Below are 21,598 nucleotides of genomic sequence, written 5' to 3'. Positions count from 1 at the left end.
GCCTATCACGTGACAGGTGCTCAATATATGAAGAGTGTCAGGACTGCAGCCCCCTTCAAGTCCCCAAGGGCGGCAGGAACCCCGCATACTTCAAGGCTCCTACCTGGTCCTGATGACAATTCGTATTCTGTGGAGCAAGTGCCTGGAGCCCAGAGTGAGAAGCCTGTTTCTAAGGAGGCTCCATCTGCCTCTCCCCACCTATAATGAAACCCCAAATCATGCCAGCAGTGCCTTCGGCGAAGAGGCCGGGTACCTGCAAAAGCCACCGGTGCTCCAACCCTGGGGACCCAGGCTGTTTCGAGACCAACACAAGGCACAGCCCTGCTGACACCTGCTCCCGACACAGTCAGGAAAGGTGGGTCTAAAGCACGATAGCGGCATAGATGCAGCACCCAAATGTCCTCAGGCAGTCAGCCTCATTAATTTGGGCCGATGTGCTCTCAGTACGAATCAGAGTATCCTTAAAAGGTAGTTTTTTGTTTGGTGGGTTTTTTTTGCGGTACGCCGGCCTCTCACTGTTGTGGTCCCTCCCGTTGCAGAGCACAGGCTCCGGACGTACAGGCTCAGCAGCCATGGCTCACGGGCCCAGCCGCTCCGCGGCATGTGGGATCTTCCCGGACCGGGGCACGAACCCGTGTCCCCTGCATCGGCAGGCGGACTCTCAACCACTGCGCCACCAGGGAAGCCCAAAAGGTAGTTTTTACACCAGGACACAGGGAAACATTCCACCTGAATCCAGACTGAAGGTCCACGGGTGACCTGCTTCAATGAGCACATGAAAAATTGGAATCAGTCCCTGGGTAAATCAAACCTCTTATGTCTGCTTCCACGGTGCCCCAGCAAGTTCCCAGAGATACTTTCTAAGGCACTTGACATCCTCCTGCTCCTAGAAAATGATGGAAAACCTCCCCTGCAACCGTTTATAGGGCCCAAAGGCGCTCGACCAACACTGCACAAACTGTGTCAACGTAAACTTCAGCTCACTCCCTGTTCCCGATGTTATTCGAGTTGGTAGAACCAAAATTAATGAGACTTTCTATCATCAGTTCAGACGGCCACCAAACATTTCCCCACTTGGTGCCCACAAACGATTCTCCATCAGGAACAGACAAGCCCATCACACATCGAGTCAGACTTTATCTACTCTGCTGCAAAAGTCTTGATCTACTGGCATATTAGTCGACATTTAATATTTTTATAGTATGTGGACCGAGTACCAGCAACCCAAGCTGCACGCACAGGAGAGCTCCCCAAATGGAGAAGACCATGTGGCAATGAGGGAATCCACTCAGAAAATGTTCAGTAACAAATGCCAAGTGGAAGACGCTAAGTGCCCGCGACTCCAAGCATGTACACATTCGTTATTCTGTGGGCAGGGGCTGGAGGGGAACAAAGAGAAATCACACAGCTGTTGGGGGTGGGAGCATCGGCAGAGAGAACTGGTTCTTGCTTGTTTCATTTTGTGTGTCATAAAGATGCAATGTCTGATACCTTGTGGGTTTAAGATCGGTTTCTCGCAGACACAAAGGAGAGACAACGAGAGAGAGAGAGACAGAGGGAGAGAGAGAGAGAGAAATATGAACAGGTCTCGATAGACTTGTCTTGAGTTCTTGAGGTCCACACTTCAACAACTCCTCCTGGACCCAGCACTGCCAACTATTGCTGAGGGACAACGAAACCTCTGGAAATGAGGGTTCTTCAGTGCAGACAGTCCCAGCTCCAGGTTGGGGGACCTGGGGGCTTCCTGATGAATACCATCACTGTCATTCCAGCAGGAGGCTCCCCGTCCATGAAGAGCATCCCCACATCCCCAGCCCAGAAACTCTTCAGACCTCACACCACTCGCCCAGATTCCGATGGAACAAGGCAGTGTCCTCACCCACACCCCAACTGCCACAGCAAGAGCCCAGAGCTCACTCTGCTAGAGCAGTTCAAAGAAGGACCACATTCGAGGAATCTGAAATATGACACAAATGAACCTATCTATGAAACAGAAACAGAATCACGGACGTAGAGAATAGACCGGCGGTTGCCAGGAGGGAGGAGAATGGGTGAGGGATGGACTGGGAGGTTGGGATTAGCAAATGCAAACTGGTGTATATAGAAGGGATAAAAAACAAGGTCCAACCGTATAGCGCAGGGAACTATATTCAATATCCTGTGATAAACCATGATGGAAAAGAACATGAAAAAGAATGTATATGTATAACTGAGTCACTTTGCTATACAGCAGTATTTAACACAACATTGTAAATCAACTATACTTCAATAGAAGAATAATAATAGAAGGACCACAGTTGAGATGGTCCCCACAAACACCCCCCCCACACACACACACAGCCTCTTCCCAACATGCTGACCATCTGGAAGGGCTGGGCTTCCCGGGCGCCCTGCTTGGGGAGGGGTGTGCCGCCTTCACATTCCGGGAGGACAGCCCTCTGCGGGGCATGAGTGTCGTTCACACCCAAAGCCAGATTCCAATGGACAGGTGGCACTGCCCTCAGGGCCCAAATCGTCAACGGCTGGGACGTCCCGCCTTCCCTTGAAACAAGACCCATTTGTTCCCTCAGAAACATCTTGCAAGCACCCAGAGCCCTCCCGGCCTCAGCAGAGCAGGGCCTTCTCTGAAATCCTTGTCTGAAATGGTCTTTGTTGGGCTGCCAAGTGTCCACCTTTCCCTCCAGAGTGACGCTCCATGGGGCAGCAATGCCCACCTGCATCCTCCCTAGTACTGCGACCGGGTGATCAATGATGAGCGTCCAGCAGACCCATGAGGCTGGCCTGGGAGGGCCTGCTGTTGCATTTCTGTACCAGTTCCAAACTTTTAAAGTAGAAGCCAATGTTTAAAGATCTTACACTATAGCCCAATGTATAAAGCAGGTGATAGCTCTGACTGGAGTGGGTGTCAGAGCCCCTCAATCAGACAGGCCCCAATACCGACCCCAAGAGCCTCAGAGACACCTCTGGAAACACAGTCTGAACACCACTGCACAATCCGAGGATGTGGAAGTGTCCTAGGTAGGGACTGGTTCTGAAAATACGCACACAATTCCCAAAGGTGTATCCTGTCCCTGGGTAATCCTAAGAACTGGGGGAAAAGAGCTCCTCACATATCTCTCCCATGTTAGGGAGACTCACCCACGCTGGGTCACTCCTTTACTGGGTGGTAATGAATTTCTTGGGGATGCTATTAGACGAGGTCGTTTCCTGTACTCTTTCAAGGAATCTCTGACTCCCATCCAATGCTCCAGGGCTTGGGGATATTCATGGTTCCCATGTACCAGTGGAGGTTGTTAGTGGGGTCCTGTCAGGAAACAGGCAGGGGAATCGGTGGATACCAGCAGCATCAATAAAGATGGCTTGAGACCCTGCAAATGGGGCTGCCATGATTTCAGCCAAAGTCTGAGGCTATGGAGTGAAGAGACCACCACTGGGAAGAGAGTCCTGCCCAGGACTGAAGAACAATTAGCTACCATTTATAATTTCCAATACAGACCCCCATTTACAGCCCTAAAGTCTCACATTTTCCCTTCTCCACCTAGAAATACCACCATTCTCAAAAGTGTGGTAAGAGACATGAGAATCTCCTTGATTCTGAAAAACTGGAGGAAGGAACAGCCTAAGTAGTGCCAGGGGTAGGACCTCACTCAAAGAGCTGCAGAGACTCTACAAAGCATCACTTAGCAGTGGTCCTGAGGGGCCCTGCTTTAACAACTAGATGAGAACAGTGTATTCTTTCACATAGAATATGAAGAGAATACCTTTCAATTAGAAGATCAATTAACTGATTGTTTTTAAAGTAAATGACAATATTTCACTCTTTTATACTTAAGATTTCACCTCAGTTCTTGGCTAAATCAAGAGCTACATTAGCATCTATTGTTTTCTCAGGTCCAAGAATGAGAGTCCATAGCCCAGGGTCCTGAGGAGGTCCTGGCTCTGTCACCAAATTGTTATATGACCTTGGTTAAGCAGTCACCTTTCTCTCTGAAAGCCTCCGTATTTCCCCCCAGCAAATAAGAGGACTGGAAAAGCCAACCCTATAAGTCCCTTCTAATTCTGATTCTAAGCTTATAAGTTGGCCGTTGCCTCTGCCAATGATTGAAATATCACAAATTCCAAATGACTGTGGTTTGGTTTGCTGAGCCCCAAAAAGTTCAAAACTTGGAGTCCTGCCGGGTCTATTGTTTTTGAGATCTGTTCCCTCTAGAGGATGAGAATGAAGACTTGGTCTACCCAGGGCTGTGCGGGTACAGATGACACTAGAGGAAAAGTCATAGCAAAGTTCCAAAACACTTGGCTTTCAATCTTCCAAGATGGCATGAAAGGCAGGGGAAGCAAGACTTTGAGTCCCAACCTATCTCCTACCAGCAAATTCCCCCTGCAAAACAGGGGTCAGGTCCTCCTTGGAATATTGGTCTGAGATTTTAGGTCCTCTTCCCACAAACCGGCATCCAAAAGGTTTCACCGACAATCACAATAGACGGAGATGTCTCAGGATAGCTGTTTAAGGCACACACATGCTTTGGACTCCCTGCTCAGAGCCTGGAAACACGTCAACCCCTATCCCTATTGCATGGCTGCCATACTCCCGGGAATATGCATGCCCCCATTCCCCTACCCCACACACCGCACGTATCCCAGACACACAGACACACTCAACTCGTCAAGTCTTAAATCGCTCCTATATACTGTGGCCTTGCCCACCTTCTCTGAGGCAGCTGGTAAATAGAACACAGGGCTACAGTCAAACTGCTATAGTCAGAAACTGCTCCCAGCCACCCTTCTCCTACCCAGAGAAGCAGAAGGCCAAGTGAGGAGGTGGAACCGAGTCCCTTTCTGTAGGGGTACTTCTTGGCCTTTGAAATTCTCCCCATCCCATCACAAGCCCTGCTTCAGAGCTCACTCCTTCATGCAGCTTTCCACACTTAAGCTGCTTAACTTTGCACTAATGACCTCTTAATTGCTGGGTTTCCAAAAGGCCTTCCAGAAATCCAGGGTGCAGACCCACCCATTTATGGCCCACATACTATGGAATGCAGTTTGGGGGAGCAAGGACAGGGCACCTCTGCCTAACTCCTGCCTGCTGGAAAGCTGTTGCTTTCATTTTTAATTTTATTTAAAAGGGTACCCAAGACACCACAATAAAATGACATTAACTGTAAAATTACATTATTAATTCTTTAATCTCACTTGAGGCTTCAAGCTGTTGCTATGTCCAATTATCCATATAACCACCTGTCAGAATCCCGGTGCTATTTAGCATTACCTCCAGGACAGCGGTGGGCCCGGTGGTCCGTCAGGTCTGCCAGAGACTCGAAGTCCTGCTGACAGTGATCGCAGGTGTAAATTGACTCATCCTCCATGTCTTCATCGTCCTCATTTCTCTCCTCTTGACTTGTCACGCTGTTCCTGTCTTCCAGCACACGGCTGGTTTTTCGATCACACTCTGGCTCTCCTTCTAGGCCTCCTGCCAACAGGAAGAATACAGTCCATGTCAGCTGACGGGGTCTGGGAAAAGGATTTTAAAAGAATCACCCTGCATTTACGAAGATACATTTAATTACTCTACCTCCCAGGGTCCATTCTTCTTGACACCTCTCAGTATATTAAAATACGGGGGTTTTTGTAGCATGTGGTGTCATAATTCTCAGCTAGATTATTTAATTCTTGGTGCAAATCTTCTAGAGGAATGTCCTGTCATCTTCCCTCTGTGCTTGGATGCTGGGGGTCATGACCCATCAGGGAGGTGAAAATACCTTAGCATTTTGTCTCCTAAAAAACCCAGCTCTCTCACACATTTCTCTAGAGTTTCCATCAGTTGTTCCTAATGCACCTGAACTTTTAGTTTCCCCCAAAGCCTTGAAGTTTAGAGCTGGGAGATCTCTTAGCCAGGCTCACCTTCCACATAACATGCCTCCCAATGTGGAGATGTTGGCTCAGTTCTTTGCAAAGATGTCCTGATTCTGGAATCAAGGAAGCACGTGTGTTTGCAGGACCACGGATAGTCAAATTGCTGCTTAAAATGCCCCTGAGCGCTCACTTGTGCCCCGGTATCAGCCTAGACAGTGAGAACCAGGCTTGGAATCATTTGACCAACTTCTTTAAAATAAAATACCAATTCTGTGTTTAGCACTGCGCAGACCAGCTGTTGAACTGTACAGAAAAGTGAGTTAATGATTACGATAACGATGCTTTGCATTTGCACAGCGTTCTGTGCGTTTACAAAGCACAAATACACACACGTAGCCCCATTTCACAGTCTCACACATCCTAGAGCTAAACGGGGGCTCAAGCTATCTTATGGTTCCACCCCCTGCCCACGAAGAGGGACAGTTTTGTTATTGCCCTTTCATAGGTAAGGCACCTGGCCTCCAGACAGAAGGATGCAACATCCCCAGCACCCTACACACATGTTCACCTCAACATCCTGACTCCTGCCTAGTGCACTTCCCTGCACAGCTGGGGGAAATGGAGAACAGCCTCAATCTGAGCGATTAATAGGACCCAACAAAAACTTGTAAACCAAAGTGCAAAAAATGCATGGTAAATATTACGTACAAAATATATCAGTAATCCCAATAAATGTCAGTGGATTAAACTTGCCCATTAAAATACAGAGACTCGGGTATTCCCTGGTGGTGCAGTGGTTGAGAGTTCGCCTGCTGATGCAAGGGACACAGGTTCGTGCCCCGGTCCGGGAAGATCCCACATGCCGCAGAGCGGCTGGGCCCGTGAGCCACGGCCGCTGAGCCTGCGCGTCCGGAGCCTGTGCTCCGCAACAGGAGAGGCCACAACAGTGAGAGGCCCGCGTACCGCAAAAAAAAAAAAAAAAAATACAGAGAATCGGACTGGAAAATCAAAGTGCCTGTTGTCTCTTCCCACAGTCTGTCCTGGAAAACAGATCTATCTGTGCAGAAAGTAGCATTTATTTAAACTAAAGAGAGAAATCTCTATTATGTGTAAAGATATTGATGCAAACATATACGCATACGCAAAGGTGTGTGTATGCACGTATGTGTGTGTTTGTGTGTGTGTGTGTCACCCATAACATCACAGTTACAGGCAAAGCCTTCAGCACACAACCTTTAAACCCCCAAGGACTGGTCGCCAAAGCAAGAAAGAGAAATGAAGCAAAGAATGCATTTCATTCGAGGTCGAAGCCACAGTCCTATAAATATTTCTATTCAGAAATAGATAATGTTATAAGGGCTCTGTTTCTCCTGTCTGCACAGAACATGCACCTCCAAGCACCCGCCAGCAGCAACCTACAAACACAAATCAGCTCATTGGAGAGCCAGCTGCCGCCTTCCGTGGCGGCGAACGTGGCATGACACGCCGCTTGGAACTGCACAGAGGCAGTAAAAATCAATGTTTCCATTTGTGGCCCATCAAAACATCTCTCTTCTTACCAATTAAGGGATGTACAATTTTTAGGTTCTTTTATCATCAGAACATGCCAACTCCCGGCAATACAGAAATCCCATTAAAAGTCAGGCAGCATATTTATCTCAGGAAATCTGATCTGCTGCTGTGGTGACAGCAAGAAAGAGAAAGCAAAGAAATGAGAACTATCATTTGGAGCCTTCAATATTATAAGTCATCATACAACCATGGCTACACAGGCAAGCGCCCGCCTCTGAAATTCCTAGTTTACAGTCTCTTCCCTTAATGATAATAATAAAAAAAGATGTTCTGAAGCGGGGGAGAAAGAAACATAATTCCCACTTTCTCTACTACACCAGCTCTCCAGATAATAAGTTATGCTCGGCACCACGCCTGTGCTACTTTACTTAACACATCGTTTAACAGACATATTTAAATTATCCCCTTGTTGTTGTTGTTGTTGTTTTGCCATATTTACTTGGCAGCATTTTCCATAACAGCTCATCTAATCCACAACTGGAACCACAAACAGTACAACGCATTTGATCTCTTTAAATCTGGTACATCCTGTTGACTCAGGAGTAGATAAATCAGAATGTCAACTCTTGGGTTTTTATAAGGCAAAAACCTATAAAGTCATCCAAGAGTATAAATCTGTTTTAAGAAACTGTCACCTCCCCTGCCGCTGTCTCCTAATGGGAAGGCAAGGTGGCTACACAGAAAGGGGTGGGAGGGGGGAGGGGCGGGTGGCGTGGGGACCTCATCGCCCGAGGTCCCAGGGGTCACGTGGGCTGAAGGAGTCTTAGGGAGCAGGACGTCCCTGAAGCTCCAGTCCCTGGGGGCCCCTCTGCTGCGTCATCAGAATCAGGACCTCTAGAGCAGGAAGCCCTCCACCAGCTCAAGGCTCTGCTCTGTGAGGCACTCTTATGCCCCCCAGTCTCTGATCCTTAAATCGGAAAAAAGAGTACATGGTGTTATTTCTCCATTTACAGATGAGAAAACTGTGGCTCTGAGAGGCCACCCAAAGCCACACAAGGGATTGAACCTGCAAGTTCTGATGTGGAGCTGCGTGCCCTTCCCCAGGCTGGGGCCTGTCGGAGCCCCAGCTTCCAAGGCCGGGAGGTGGGAGCCCTGAGGACAGAGCCGAGGGCGCCAGGCCCCCCTGGAGCACCCTCTGGATCTCCTCTTTCCCAGGCCCACCCTGAGCAGCTGCTCAGCGAGCCCCCGGGGCCCCCAGCCCTGGCTCATCGGGTGACCCTGCTGGCCCACGTCCTGCCCTCGGCCAGCCTCCGGGTCCCTCAAGGGTCCTCGCTGAGCAAAGCACAGAGGACACAGAGCCCAGCGGCCACCACCAGCCCTGCCTGAGCCCCCATCCCAAGTGCTGCCTCACGTTTCCAACGTGGTGACCTGCTGGGCCTGAACTACAGTTGACCCCCAGGTCCCTCCAACCACCCGGGCCCACTAGGCAAAGTCAGCAGAGCTCATTTCTTTTCCACCGGGGCTGGGAAGGATGTCCCGAAAACGGACCGCCGGTGCCTTTCCCTCCGGCCCCACCCAGGGAAGGCCCAAAGTAAACAATTTCGAATAGGGCCCTCTCCCCCAGGGCCACGAGCGCGGGACAGGAAACAGAATCGGCACCGTAAATGCCAGCCTCTCCGTCCATTAGCAAAGCTCCCAGCCCGCCCGGCCTCACCCTCCACCCGGGACAACTCACAGCCTAGTTGTTTTCCAGTGTGCACACCCCCATCCTTTTGCCCAGGGCTCCAGCCGCTAGCATTTATTGAGCACGAGTTGCATGCCAGGTGCCTTCTGAGCCCAGCCCGCCAGGCAGCCCTATGAGTTGAGCACCATCATAGCCCCATTTTAGGGGTGAGGGAACCGGGGCTCTGTGAGGTGACGATGCTTAAGCAAGGCCATAGTGGCAGGTTGCAAACACAGCTGTTCCTGACTCTAACCACCCTGCTACACGGTCTCCCCACAGCAGAGCTTCGATGGAAAAGTGAGTTGAGTGTCAAGGAATCTGCCAACCCTCCAAGGCCATCTGCAGGGGCTTGGTTGCAGCCCCCAAAGTCCAGCAAGGGCTCTGCTGACCTCTCTGACTTCCCACTTATCTCCACAGCCCCACAGACCTTTGTTCAATCCCCTGAACTTCAAGTTTGTTTAGCCAAGGGCTTCTTCACACTCCAGGTCTGCTGTAACTGTTCCCCGTGGGCCTGAGCACCAAGGTCACACAGGTCCCCATCATTTCTTCCCCATAGTTCCCTTCCCTTCGCTGTCAGAGCACTTGGCACAAAGTTCACTTACACTTTTATAGGCTGATTTTTTACTCTCTGCCTTCTGGTGGCAGCCACATTTGCCCAGGACGGCAGCAACAACCCCTCCCATCCCATGTGCTGTTGTAGAGGGAGACCTTGCCCTCACCCATCAAGAAGAGGGATCTGAGTCGCCTCCACAATTCCCCTCTGGCCTGGCTGGCCTTGGTGACTCCCTCGAACGCTAGAATGTAACAGAAACTAGAATGCAGCTTCCCCCTTGTCTCTTGGTCTCTTGGGACATGACCCCTGCGAACCCAGCTGCCCTACTATAAGAAGCCCAGGCCACATGGAGAGATTGTAAGTGCTCCAGTCGACAGCCCCAGCTGAGGTCCCGCTGCCAGCGCCCGCTACCAGGCACGGGAGTGCAGCATCTCGGACATCCAACCCAGACAAGCCTTCAGAAGGCAGCAGCCCCAACTGGCATGTGACTGAAACTCCACAAGAAATGCTAAGTGAGACCACCAACTGAGTCCAGTCAGCCCACAGAAGTGCGCAAACTAATAATTGTTGCTTTAGGTCATTGAGTTTGGGGGTGGTTTGCTACACAGCAATAGACCGCTGGAACACACCCCATAAGCTCCATGAGGGCAGGAGCTGTGGTTGGTTTGGCTTGGTACTGTCTTCCCCAGCCCCTGGTAGAGACACACGTTAAGTGCTCAGTAAATGGTGAATGTATGAATTAACTGGTTTCAAAGAAACAAGACTCTGAATATCAACACAGGTAGGGGGAGGGGAAGTGCTTACAGTGCTGTTTATTGTGTGATAAGTATTAGGTTGAACCATAAGAAGTTGCCATCTTTGTAGGTCAAAAAAGCCAAAAATTGGCAATCTCAAATGGTTCAACCTAACAGATGATGGGGCCAGTCTGTCCCGCCAACTTCTTCTTCAAATCAGGAGGAAGAGGGTACACCTACACCGGTTGATCCCACTACACCACACCTCCATATGCCACAGTCCCTGAGCCCAAGATATGGGCTTGGGGAACTTTCTATGAGCAAAGAGAGACAGTAACAAAACACTCAGCCTTTATTGCTTATCATTAGAAAACAGTTAACTTCCCCACCCCAGGCCACCTGCACCCTGAGTGATGCTGTCACCGTGGGTACCCTTCTACCTTCACATCCTCCCATCCCATCATCACAGTAAGCCTATGAGGGAGATACAATTGATACCTCCCCTTTGCAGAGGGGGAAACCAAGGCTCAGGACCACACACAAATCACACACACTGGGAAGGGCAGAGCGTGGATTCGAACCCAGCTCTTCTGACCACAGATCCTGACTCTTAACCACCACACAGGAGGGCAAAAAGGGAATGCCTGTGAAAGCGCTGAGCAGGGGACAGCTGGCTGAGTCCACGGCCAGAAAAAAGGGAAAGGGGAGAGACCCCGGGGGGCCAGGCTGCCCACAGGCTGCCAGGTCTGGGAACAGGACATTGCTTACCTTCTCAGCCAGGCTTCTTGAGCTCATGAGTCAGGGCTGTCGGGGCCTCACGGCTCCCCAGGGCCAGCTGACAGAGGTTCAGCCTGAGAACACCTGCGAGGGAGGGTCTCTCCCCTCTAGCCCCAGTTCCCGGCCAGCACGCAAGTCAGAAAGAACCTCAGAGAGAAGGCTGCCTCTTCTCCTTCCTGGGAAGGACTGTAGGGATCACCCCGCCATCAGGGGGCCCTGGGCACCCTGAGAACCAGCCAGGGACCACTGGGGGTCCCGCCTCTGGGGCCCTATGGCTGAGTACCTTCCCAACGGAGGCAGAAAGCCAGGAGCAACCCCTACACGCCCGAGAAAGAGAAAACAAGGGCAGAGCGTGAGAGGTGTGAGATATCCCAGAGGCTACAATCACACACCTTCATCCATTCTCGCCTTCATTCACCCTACAAATATTGATTGAGCGCCTACTGTGTGCCAGGCATAACACACATGTATTTGTTACAACGTACAGGGCGCTCCCCGGTCTCTTTCATCTTGGTGGCCTCAAAGCCACACAAGGCCTGGCACAGAAAAGATGCTTAATCAACATGGGGCGGATGAATGACTGCCCAGTGAAGAAATGAATGCCCCAAGGGAGGTATAGGTGGTAAGTGCCTGTGGCCTGGGCCGGGTTACTCAGGGGACCGGGTTCCAGTCTTAGCTCTAGGACCCCACCCCTCGCCCCACGAGTGACCCTATGTCAATTCTCCCACCTAAGGCCTATTCCCTATGTGTCAAGAAGCTTAATCGTGATGGATACCACCCTCTCCTGCCTCACAAGGTGGAGGTGAGGCTCGTGTATGGCTGGCCATCAATGCGAGAAGAATTGTGCCCACAGCTACACACAGATACGGGTAAGCCAGGAGCCCTGCAGGGTTTCAAGGAGCCCAGAGGAGGCTGGAGCAGGGGCAGGCGGGCAGAGGAGGATGTGGGCAAAAGTGCAAGACAAGGGTGCAGGGGAAGGACAGGGAGAGGTGTGAAGGGCAGGACTGGTGCCAGGTGACAGTGGGAAGCGGGAGAATCAGTCCTGGAGGCCAGCAAGTCCTGGGACGGTCTCCCCATCTTTTCCCGCAGTCAGACCTGGATAGGAGACTGTACCAGCCACCTCCACAGAAATCAGAACCACCAGACAGTGAATTCTAGGCACGTACAGGGCTTGACGAGAGAACCCAACTGAACAGGGGGCACCGGGAGCACAAGTGTAGAGGAGTTCAGTGGGGCTGATGGAACCAAGCAGTCCCTACAGAAAGATGGTCATGAAGCAACGACACACACAAGCAGCAGACAGCTGGAGTCACGTTCCAGGGACTGATGGGATGACAGAGAAAGAACTGAAAAGAATCCCAGACTTTGGAGCCAGCCAGTCTGGGTTCAGATCCACGTGCTGTCACTTAACAGCTGGGAGACCTTGGATAAGTCACTTACCCTCTCTGAGAAAAATTTTAATGAAGTTAAATTATTTTAATGAGGTAGTATATACAAAGCCTGATACCTGGCCCACAATGAGCCTGACAAAACAGTAGCTACGGTTACTGTCTTATTTTGCTATCATCATTCAAACCAACACAGGCTGCATCATGGCTCAGACACGTGGGTGGAGACATCGTACTGCACGAGAGGTTCTGGCAGGAGGCCTCACAGGCTCCTGAGGATGGAGAATGTCCGGGCACATGCCCCCTGAAAGGCACAAAAATGTCCATACAGACCAAAGGATCCACTGCATCAGGAGAGGAAATTCCTGGCCTCAAGTCCAGGCTCCCCCCTCCCTCCCTGTGTGCCCTTGAGTAAGTGACAAGCCCACCTCCTCCAGGAAACAGCGTGACCCCTGCCGAGGGTCTGTCCCGGGTGCAGACGATGCGGGTGTGTTTACAGTTCACAAGCCCACTTGCCCTGTGCTCTCCCCCTGTACGTAGTTGCAGGGCGGCGGGGGGGACCTCCCAACAGAATTCACAGTCCAGGCAGGTGTCTACCACTTGCAAAGTGTTTATCCTGGAGCAACATTTTGCTTTAATAGAGAACACGTGCTCCATCCTAACAGCCCGTATGTGTCCTACACACAGTATCACCAGCAGCACGTTTCCCGAGGGCCAGCGTGGAGGCAGCACTTTCGGAACCTGGGCACGAGGTCAAACCCCTGGCTGAACCTCACCTTGGCGTTTTGGCCCTGCTTGTAGAGAAGGACACGTCTCCATGAACACTTTCTCACACACACCTGGACTGGTGGGATGGAGAAAGAGAGGGACTGGGCCGGGTCTGGGCAAGGAGCCTGCCAACCCCAACTAGACACTCTGCTTGTGCATCCGCTGCTGGCCCCAAATTCCACAAGGCAGCCACTATTTATCTTCAGGTTTAAGATATGTGCCGTGCAGGCAGCAGGGTAACATTTAACACTCAGCCTAAAGGGTCCCCTTGGCAGCAGAGCTGTAGGCAAATATTTTAACACATAATTTGCTGTCCAAGTTCCACTTAAATAAGGAAGCAACTTCCACATGCTGTCTTGGGGGGTGGGGGGAGCGCCTATTGCTCCCCTGTCAGCGTGGACGGCTCCGTGGATGGAATTTCAAAGCCACGGTCAACCAGACACTGAACCTGACCTCGGGCTGCATCACACGAGCCTTGCTGGGATGCTCCTTCCTGGCCGATGATACAAGACTGGGAACAGGGACCCCCTTTCCACAGGCCAGTGGTTAACCAGGAAAACAAGAACTTTCCAGAGAATGTCTCTTTAGTTGTCAGGAATTCTAGAACCCGAGGCCAAAATGGTTAGCAGTGGGATGGTAATCACTTTTCTCAGATCAGATCTTCCAATTCATTTGCAGCCTTCCCCCAGTGACCCATGGCCCAATAAGGGAGATACAACATGAGGCTTATTACAGGAGGGCAAAACTGAAGCTCAGCTAGCTCAGACAGCTCACTCTGTCACTCAGATCATGAGTGGACCAGAGCTCACAACTCCAAGGCCCCCACCCTGACACAAATGAGTAGAATGGACTGGAGGAGCCTGGGGGGAAGATGTACACCCACCCAAGGGGGTGGTCCCTGCTCAAACCCTCTACATAGTTACCATACAGACAAGCAAGGCCCAGTACAAACATTAGATGTTTTGTTTTGTTTTTTTTAATGAAGGAAATCCACATTTTTATGTGAAATCCCTGGATTTTTAAGTGTTAACTTCAAATCTTAAGAAACATGGCATGAATGAAACCATCGGCCTTGGCGGGCTTGGATGTGGCCTGGGGCATCTGTACCATGGGGCACACCCAGCAAAAGCCACTGGGCCCCCTTGGGTCAGACAGGGAGTTTAGCTGCACAATGATGAAAGTGTCGGTTCTTTGGAGATTTAGAACCGGGTTCAGGTTCCCTCCTGTGTGACTTTGGTTGCTTGCACGTCTAAGCCTCAGTCTCCTTGCCTAGAAAATGAGGAAGATATCACTTCCTCACGTTCAGGTTGGAGAAGCTCCCTATGGGAGCTCTCATCCAGGTGGCCTTGCCCCAGGTCTCTGCCACCCAGGCTGTGGTGGGCAGTAAGCTCCCCCAAAGCTGAAGCCGTATCAGACACAAATCCTCCACCTCTTTGGTCAATCAACAAACATTTTTCTGAGCACCTACTATGCGCCAGCCACTGCTCTAAGTGACGTAGATGCCCCAAAGAACAAAGCATAGCTGCTTACCCTGCTGAGGCTAACACTGGTCACAAGCACCTTGCCCTTTATGGGCAAGTACCTGCTGAACGAATGCATGACTCTCCCCTCCCAGGGGATGTTGAGGTGCTGAGCTCAAGCCACAAAGGCAGAGAGAGATGGCAGCTTCCACCCCCCGCCCCGCCCCCGGCTCCCAACTATGATGGGTAAGGAAGGAGAGGAAAGAAAAGACGGTAGATGGGAGGGAGGGAAAGTGGGAGGATTAGAGCAGGAAGGGGAGAAAAAGCAATCACAAACACCCTCACCAAAAAGGAAAAAAATTATATTTTTCTAGCTGGTCTTTAACGGTATCGCTCCTCTGAGCCTCACAATCTTAATAAAACTGATCTCGCCACATGCAGTAATGAAGCACAGTCGGACAAAGCCACCCTCGAACCATGAAAATTGTACACTGTTACCGCCTCGTGACCTCCTGAGGCTATGACCACTCTGCCCTCTCCTCGCTGTCATGTTTTGTCTCCGACGGCCGCTGGGAAGGAGGAGATGGAGAAGCAGGCCAGACCTAGGCAGGGGAGGGGGGACAGGACGCGGGGCAGCATGGGGAGCTCGATAAATCCAGCTAATTTGTGGCCAGAGCCATGGTCTGGCGCTCCTAATTGCTCCCAGTCCAGGAGCAGAACTCAAGGTGCGGATGCTGGGGTGCAAATCACCCCCAGCAGCCATGGCAGAAAGAGGAGCTCCATGGAGGAGGATGGGGGAACCGGGGACAGATGCACACCCCAAAGACAGGACGGGTGGCCAGGCTGAGCAAGAGTGCCTCAAGGTCAAAGGCAAATACAAGCGGTGCGGTTGGAGCCCAGAGCCCTCAGGCCACACGGAGGTAGCTCGGGGATCCCGGCAGGTCCCGTCCTCTCTGGCCTCAGTGGCTCCATCTGTAAATGAAGGCTGTGGAGCAGCAATTTTTAAAGAAGGGCACCTTAGTGACTCTTCGCTGTGCCAGGGGCAGGCCCGAGGGCAGAAAGCCGGGGGTTACCTCCCCACCAAGGAAGCCCCACTCTGTCTGCTGTAGATGCTGGGGTCCCACTGAGCAGTGCTTTACAGATGGAGTTCCACTGTGAAAGCAGCAAGTGGGCAAAAGTCCACCCAGACAACTCCTCCTCACCATCCAGGGCTCAGCTCAATGAACCTTCACCCCAACAGGGTCAGCCCCCCACACGCACTCTGGGTGCTCACTGGGCACCCCGCTTTCCTGCTCTTACCACAGCAGTCATGGTCCTTCTCTTTGCAGAACATCCCACTGTCCCCATGCCAATAAGCAGGCTTCAGGCAGGCAGGGTCAGTCAGCATCAATTTTGCTCATCTGACCCCCCCACCGCACTCGGCCCCCACCATAAGGCCTGGCACACAAAAGGTGCTCGATAAATGTATGTGAACCAAGCAGTCTGAAAGGGCCCTTCCTACCCTAGCATTTGAACGTCCAGCCATGGCTCTGCACGTCTCTGGGGAAAGTCGAGACATTGGGAACAAAGCCAGGAACGGGCCCTTGGTCCTGCCCGCTGCCCCAGGACTCCAGGAATGGAAAGGACTCCCTGCCCTTGGTCCTGAGGAGCCGCTGCTGTAACCCAGAGGCCAGCTGCCCCCCAGCGATCCTCCAGACCAGGGTCTCCGGTCCAGCCCCGCGAGGGCCTGCAAGGCCAGAAGCCCCACTCCCTGCAGCCACAGCGGAGAGGCTGTGCAGAGCCTTTAGAAATTAGCCGGCTGCCGGGCGTGGAGACAGCCCGCCCGGTGTGCGGCGCGTCCCGGGGAACACTGAAGTGGCGCCTGGAGGAAAGGGAACGTGTCTGATGGAGTGGCTTCGCCGCGTTGCTGCCGCTGAGGCGGAAGCCAGAGGGCACTGACAGCTTCCCGAAGCCGCTCCCCCCGGACCCCACGGCGCGCGGGCGGAGGCCCCGCCCCCTGCAAGGACCCTTCCCCTCCCTACCGCTTCACCTCCTGCGCTGAGGCCTCCCCGCCTGCTGCTGACTTCCCTCCAGCCCCCAGGCGGGTGCCCAGTCCCGCAAGTGCGCTGTGGGGCATTCCGGAAGTCTCCAGAAACCTGGACCCGTGGGCAGCTGACAGGACAAAGCCAAGGGCCCATCCAGCACACTTGAGGGGCCTCGGGGAAAACACAGCCTTCGCTCAGGCGGGAGCCCCCTCCGCGGGGGTGGATTTAAGTGGGGAGTGGGCCGGACCCACACCCGCCAATCAGAGCAAGGCCTGCTTGGAGCCTAGGAGGAGGGCAGACCTGGAAAGGATTAACCACAGATCAAAGGTCAAGTGGGCAGCGCAAAGGAAACTTCCAGACCCACTCCAGGGGCCCGGTGGCCACCTCGGATGGCCAGTATCCGCGTGATCTATATGCGCACGCACACCCACACCCCATCACCACCCCCTGCCCATCCTCAAACCGTCACTTAACTCGGATTTCAAACTGCTCGCGTTGTTCTTTAATCAACATGAAGCAGAAACCTTTTATTAAATGCTGCTAATTTTTTATTGATCACACTGTGAATCATTTCATTTTCCATTACCACAAATGTCTCCTATCAGAGCTCCACGATTACGCTTCTTTATTCGGTCTCAAGCAACCTGTCACTTTTAATCAGTTTGCCATTTCAGTATTGCTCAAAAATTAGAAAGCGGGATCTCTGTATCATTACTGCTGTTTTGTTTCAAAAAAAAAAAAGTTTCCATATAAGAAGGGTTATTATACTTGGAATAAATATACATGAATCAAATTCAAATGAAATTCCTCCCTGAATCTAACCAATTTTAGCATTAGCTTTTATAATTTTTTTAGGTTTATTTTCACGGAAAGACTATTCATAATTATTGCTCGTACTCTCCCAAAACACTTATGTTACTAAAGTGTGAAATGTCTTCTAACACAAAGACAGATCTCTGGGAAGTAATTACAGAAATGCATTCAGGGGCAATAATTCTATATTAGCTGTCAGCAGCAGACATCCTCTGAAAGGCACTTGTTATGAAGGAATTATTTGTGTAACCATTGAAGGCATGGCAGGCAAGCCCACACTGAAAGGCTGTGTCCGACCAGAAGCTTGGGCTCCCTCATCAAGGGTCAAATTAAGTTTAAATCATTACCTTGAAGCCAAGCAAACGCGTACCTGACTGTCTATTGTGGAGACGTTTTTGAGACGCACTCAAGCGCAACGTGGTCCTCCCATACCCAGCGTGGTGCAATTACCCTGAGTCTCAAAAGGATTCTGCCAGGAGCTTGTCACAATAGGGAGAGAGGAGGTGGCAGGGTGTCTGTTAAATGCTAACTCATGTCACCAAACAGAATTCTCAAGAATTATAAATTGCCAAGATGCCTCACAGCTGACCCCCGCGCGTTAAGAAGAGCCCAGAATATTATCAGGAAGGCGCAAGAATTTACATCAAAGGCAAGAAAGGACTCTCTGTGGGGTGCCCACGGGGATGCAGCTGAGGGGATGGAGACTAACTCTTCGGCCCGTTGAAGGTACAACTGGGGTCTGGGCGGTGATGCCAGCTCCCTCTGGGGTGGAAAAGTACCCTGAAATGAGGGCACGTGGACGCAGCATTGGAGGGGGACCAAGGAGATGCCTTCATTGTTGTCTGAGCTTTATCCCCAACTCTTGGCCAGTCCAGTTGCCTCTGCTCTCTGAGCCTCAGTTTCCCCATCTGTAACAACATCCTGCATCGACAGAGTGACTAGACACAAAGAAGCTGCAGCCTTAGCCCCCTACTGTTCGGGGCCTAGTTCTCCCACCTATAAAATGGCAGGACTGATTCTGGAGCCATTAAAGGAGCCACCTGGCCTCTGAGTTGGGGAGAAAGCATGGGGGTAAGGACAGAGTATCTTCCCAGTTCACTGGGTCCCAGAGACACCTCGGGAATTGTTGAGACCCCTCGAGCCTCAGTTTTCCCATCTCTAAAAAGGACACACTGAAGATCACTGCCCTGAGTTGTGCTCAGAAATCAAAGTGTGAAACACAAACCTAGGCTTCTTTAATCTGCTCGGCCACTGTTGTTGCCCAAGAGACAGGTGCTTTCTAAGAAACCTTGGGGCAAAAGGCACAAGAGCTACTTTCCCCTAACAGCATGCGGCCCAGCCACCCTGGGCAGTGCCCACAGTTAGCTGTCCCGCCCCCGGCTATAGTACCCGGATCTTTCGTGGGGCCAGCCCTCCCCATCCCCCACTCTGAGGCTCACTTGGGGCAGGCCCCACCTCCAAGCTCCAAGGACGGGCCCATGACCCAGGCCTGGACAACCAAGGATGGACATGTGACCCAAGTGGGGCTACTGAGACACAAGCCAAGCCATTTTCTGGAACCACTGGGAGAGAAGTTACCTAAAGTGATGGTGGGGTGAGCAGAGCTGACAGATGGAGAGAGGGGGCAAAGGGTGTTTGAGCCACCCCCTTTGACCCAGTCATTTCACATCAAGGTCTATCTGCTAGAAAACTCCTACGCCTGATAATTCACTGTGAGAATATCCACCCCAGAATTATGTGTAATAGCCAAAAGAAACAAACAAACAAAAAAACAGACCACGTCTACATTTCCATGAATGGAAGATGGACAAACTGTGGTACATTCAGAGAATAGACACCATGCAGCAATAAAACAGAGCTACACATATCAACAAGGATTAATCTTCCAAACATAACAGAGATAGAGCGAAAAAGCAAGTTGCCAAAGATAAACTATGGTAATATGATAAAATACGACAACACTTATAGACATGTATACCAATAGTATTGATATACCATTCATATGTATTTCAAGAAGAAAGACATACATGGAAATGATAAATGCCAGGCCCTGGGGGAAGGGAGAGAAAGATGATTGGGAGCGCTGCTGGGTGAACGGACCTCTGTTCCTTATGCTGAAGGGTACGTCTTGGGTGGTCATTATTCTCTTTTATGTATCTGAAATATTCCATGATAGAAAAAACTATTGCTGAGCCACTAAAAATGTTTAAAAGGGGGGATGGTTGGGCTTCCCTGGTGGTGCAGTGGTTGAGAGTCCGCCTGCCAATGCAGGGGACACGGGTTCGTGTCCTGGTCTGGGAGGATCCCACATGCTGCGGAGCGGCTGGGCCCGTGAGCCATGGCCACTGAGCCTGCGCGTCCGGAGCCTGTGCTCCGCAACGGGAGAGGCCACAACAGTGAGAGGCCCGCGTACCGCAAAAAAAAAAAAAAAGGAGGGATGGTGAATGAATTGGGGAATCACAAGGAAGCACAGAATTTTAGGTGGAGAAGCCTCCAGAGAAAGGACAGCTTTTTCAGAATTTAAGACTCAAGGTATTGTTCCAAGGCCATGTGGTCAGTTAGTGGCAGAGCCAGGGCTAGTCCTCAGGTCCATGGATCCTACCTCAGCCCTGTGCTCCTCCCCCTTCATCCAGTGTGACAGGGGCAGAGAGGGGGGAGCAGAGGAGGGAGGGGAGTTTCTGGCTTGAGAAAATAAATGGTTGGTTTATTTTGGTTCTACTAGGGCAGGAACTTGTCTGTTTCATTCGCTGTGGAATCCCCAGCAATTAGAACAGAGCCTGGCACAGAGTGGGTACACAATAACTATGTACTGAATGAATGAATGGATAGATGAATATAGACTGAGATGAATTAAAGTCATACACATCCATTCCTTAAAACAGACCCTCTTGGACAGGATCCCTTTGCTGTACCACAAGGTAGTCATTTTTAAGCAAATGCTGATTTTCCACCTTCGTGTCTTTAAAAAAAAAGGAAAATCAATGCTCCAACTCTGACTTCTCACCAATTTTCTGACCCTCCCGTGGGCAGGCTGAGATTGTGAGTCATGGCTGAGTCTGGAAAACCACCTTTGGGGAGATAAGAATGGAAAACAGTCTAATTTAAGGAGGAGCCAGGTACTGCCTAAAACACATCCCTGCCTCCCCTCCCATGAATGCACATCGAATGGAAAAAATTACTCAGACTTTCTCTGCTGGAGAGCGTCTGATGGCTGGGCCGACCAAAAGGAGCCGGTTGCTAAGAAATCACACCGGGCAACGTCAGATGATCACTTGCTACAGGTGAGATACGGGCAGGGTCAAAGTCCGAAACAGTTTCTGGAAATCTTTCCAGCAAAGCTCCCTTTCTGTGCAGGGAGAGGAGGAAAAGCCGCCATGTTGTCAGGGACCCACTGTGACGTCTAGTTTATGAGGCAGAGACTCTTAGCAGCCTCAATTACAGATAAGGAAATGGAGATCCAGAGAGGGCAAGGTCACAGAGCTAGAGGATGGTGGAGCAGGGATTCCTGTCTCCAAGAGGCCAGTGCCCCTTCTGAGCACAGAGGTGTTTCCCAGGCTGCCAGGTCACGGTTCCTCTGGGTTCACTCCTCTAGTGCAGAAAGACGTGAACACAGAAGTCTAGGCCACCGCAAAGACGGCCGTGACCACAGCCTGCAGCCTTCCCACTTGGAGAACACCAAGTTTCCATAGGGTCCGGGTAGTGCCATCCCATCTCCGCCACATTAAATAAAAAGATGAGGCAGCTGGAGTGTCACCTTCTTCTCAAGCCAAGGTGCCACCCCAGAAGGGCAATCATTAGCACCAAGACCCAGCAAAGGCATGGAGCCCAGGGAGTGAGGTCCCATGGGAGATCCCAGCTAAGAAGGGCACAGGGACCCCAGGTGGCTGCAGGAAAGACTGAGGCCAGCTCAGAAATGCCCAAGCTGGGGGCTCTGCCCATATTTCCAATAGGAATCCACCCTTCCTGCCCTTGGGGCTGATGCCAGGCCTGTAT

The 21,598-nt window shown here is 51.4% G+C and overlaps 1 protein-coding gene across 1 annotated transcript in view; it reads right to left on the bottom strand.

Annotated features, from left to right (window-relative positions):
* ZNF423 (zinc finger protein 423) overlaps positions 1-21,598 on the bottom strand; it is a gene marked incomplete at its 3' end in the record, with an annotated part of 299,958 nt that overhangs the window by 188,043 nt on the left and 90,317 nt on the right. Inside the window, exon 3 of the mRNA XM_082861880.1 lies at positions 5,270-5,470. Coding sequence (XP_082718006.1) covers positions 5,270-5,470 — 201 coding nt within the window. The remainder of the gene's footprint in view (positions 1-5,269; positions 5,471-21,598) is intronic.

This window comes from Leucopleurus acutus, assembly GCF_964270905.1.
Source record: "Leucopleurus acutus genome assembly, chromosome: 20".
NCBI lineage: Eukaryota > Metazoa > Chordata > Mammalia > Artiodactyla > Delphinidae > Leucopleurus > Leucopleurus acutus.
Note: the sequence above shows the minus strand (reverse complement) of the source record. Positions and strands in the feature narration are given on the sequence as shown.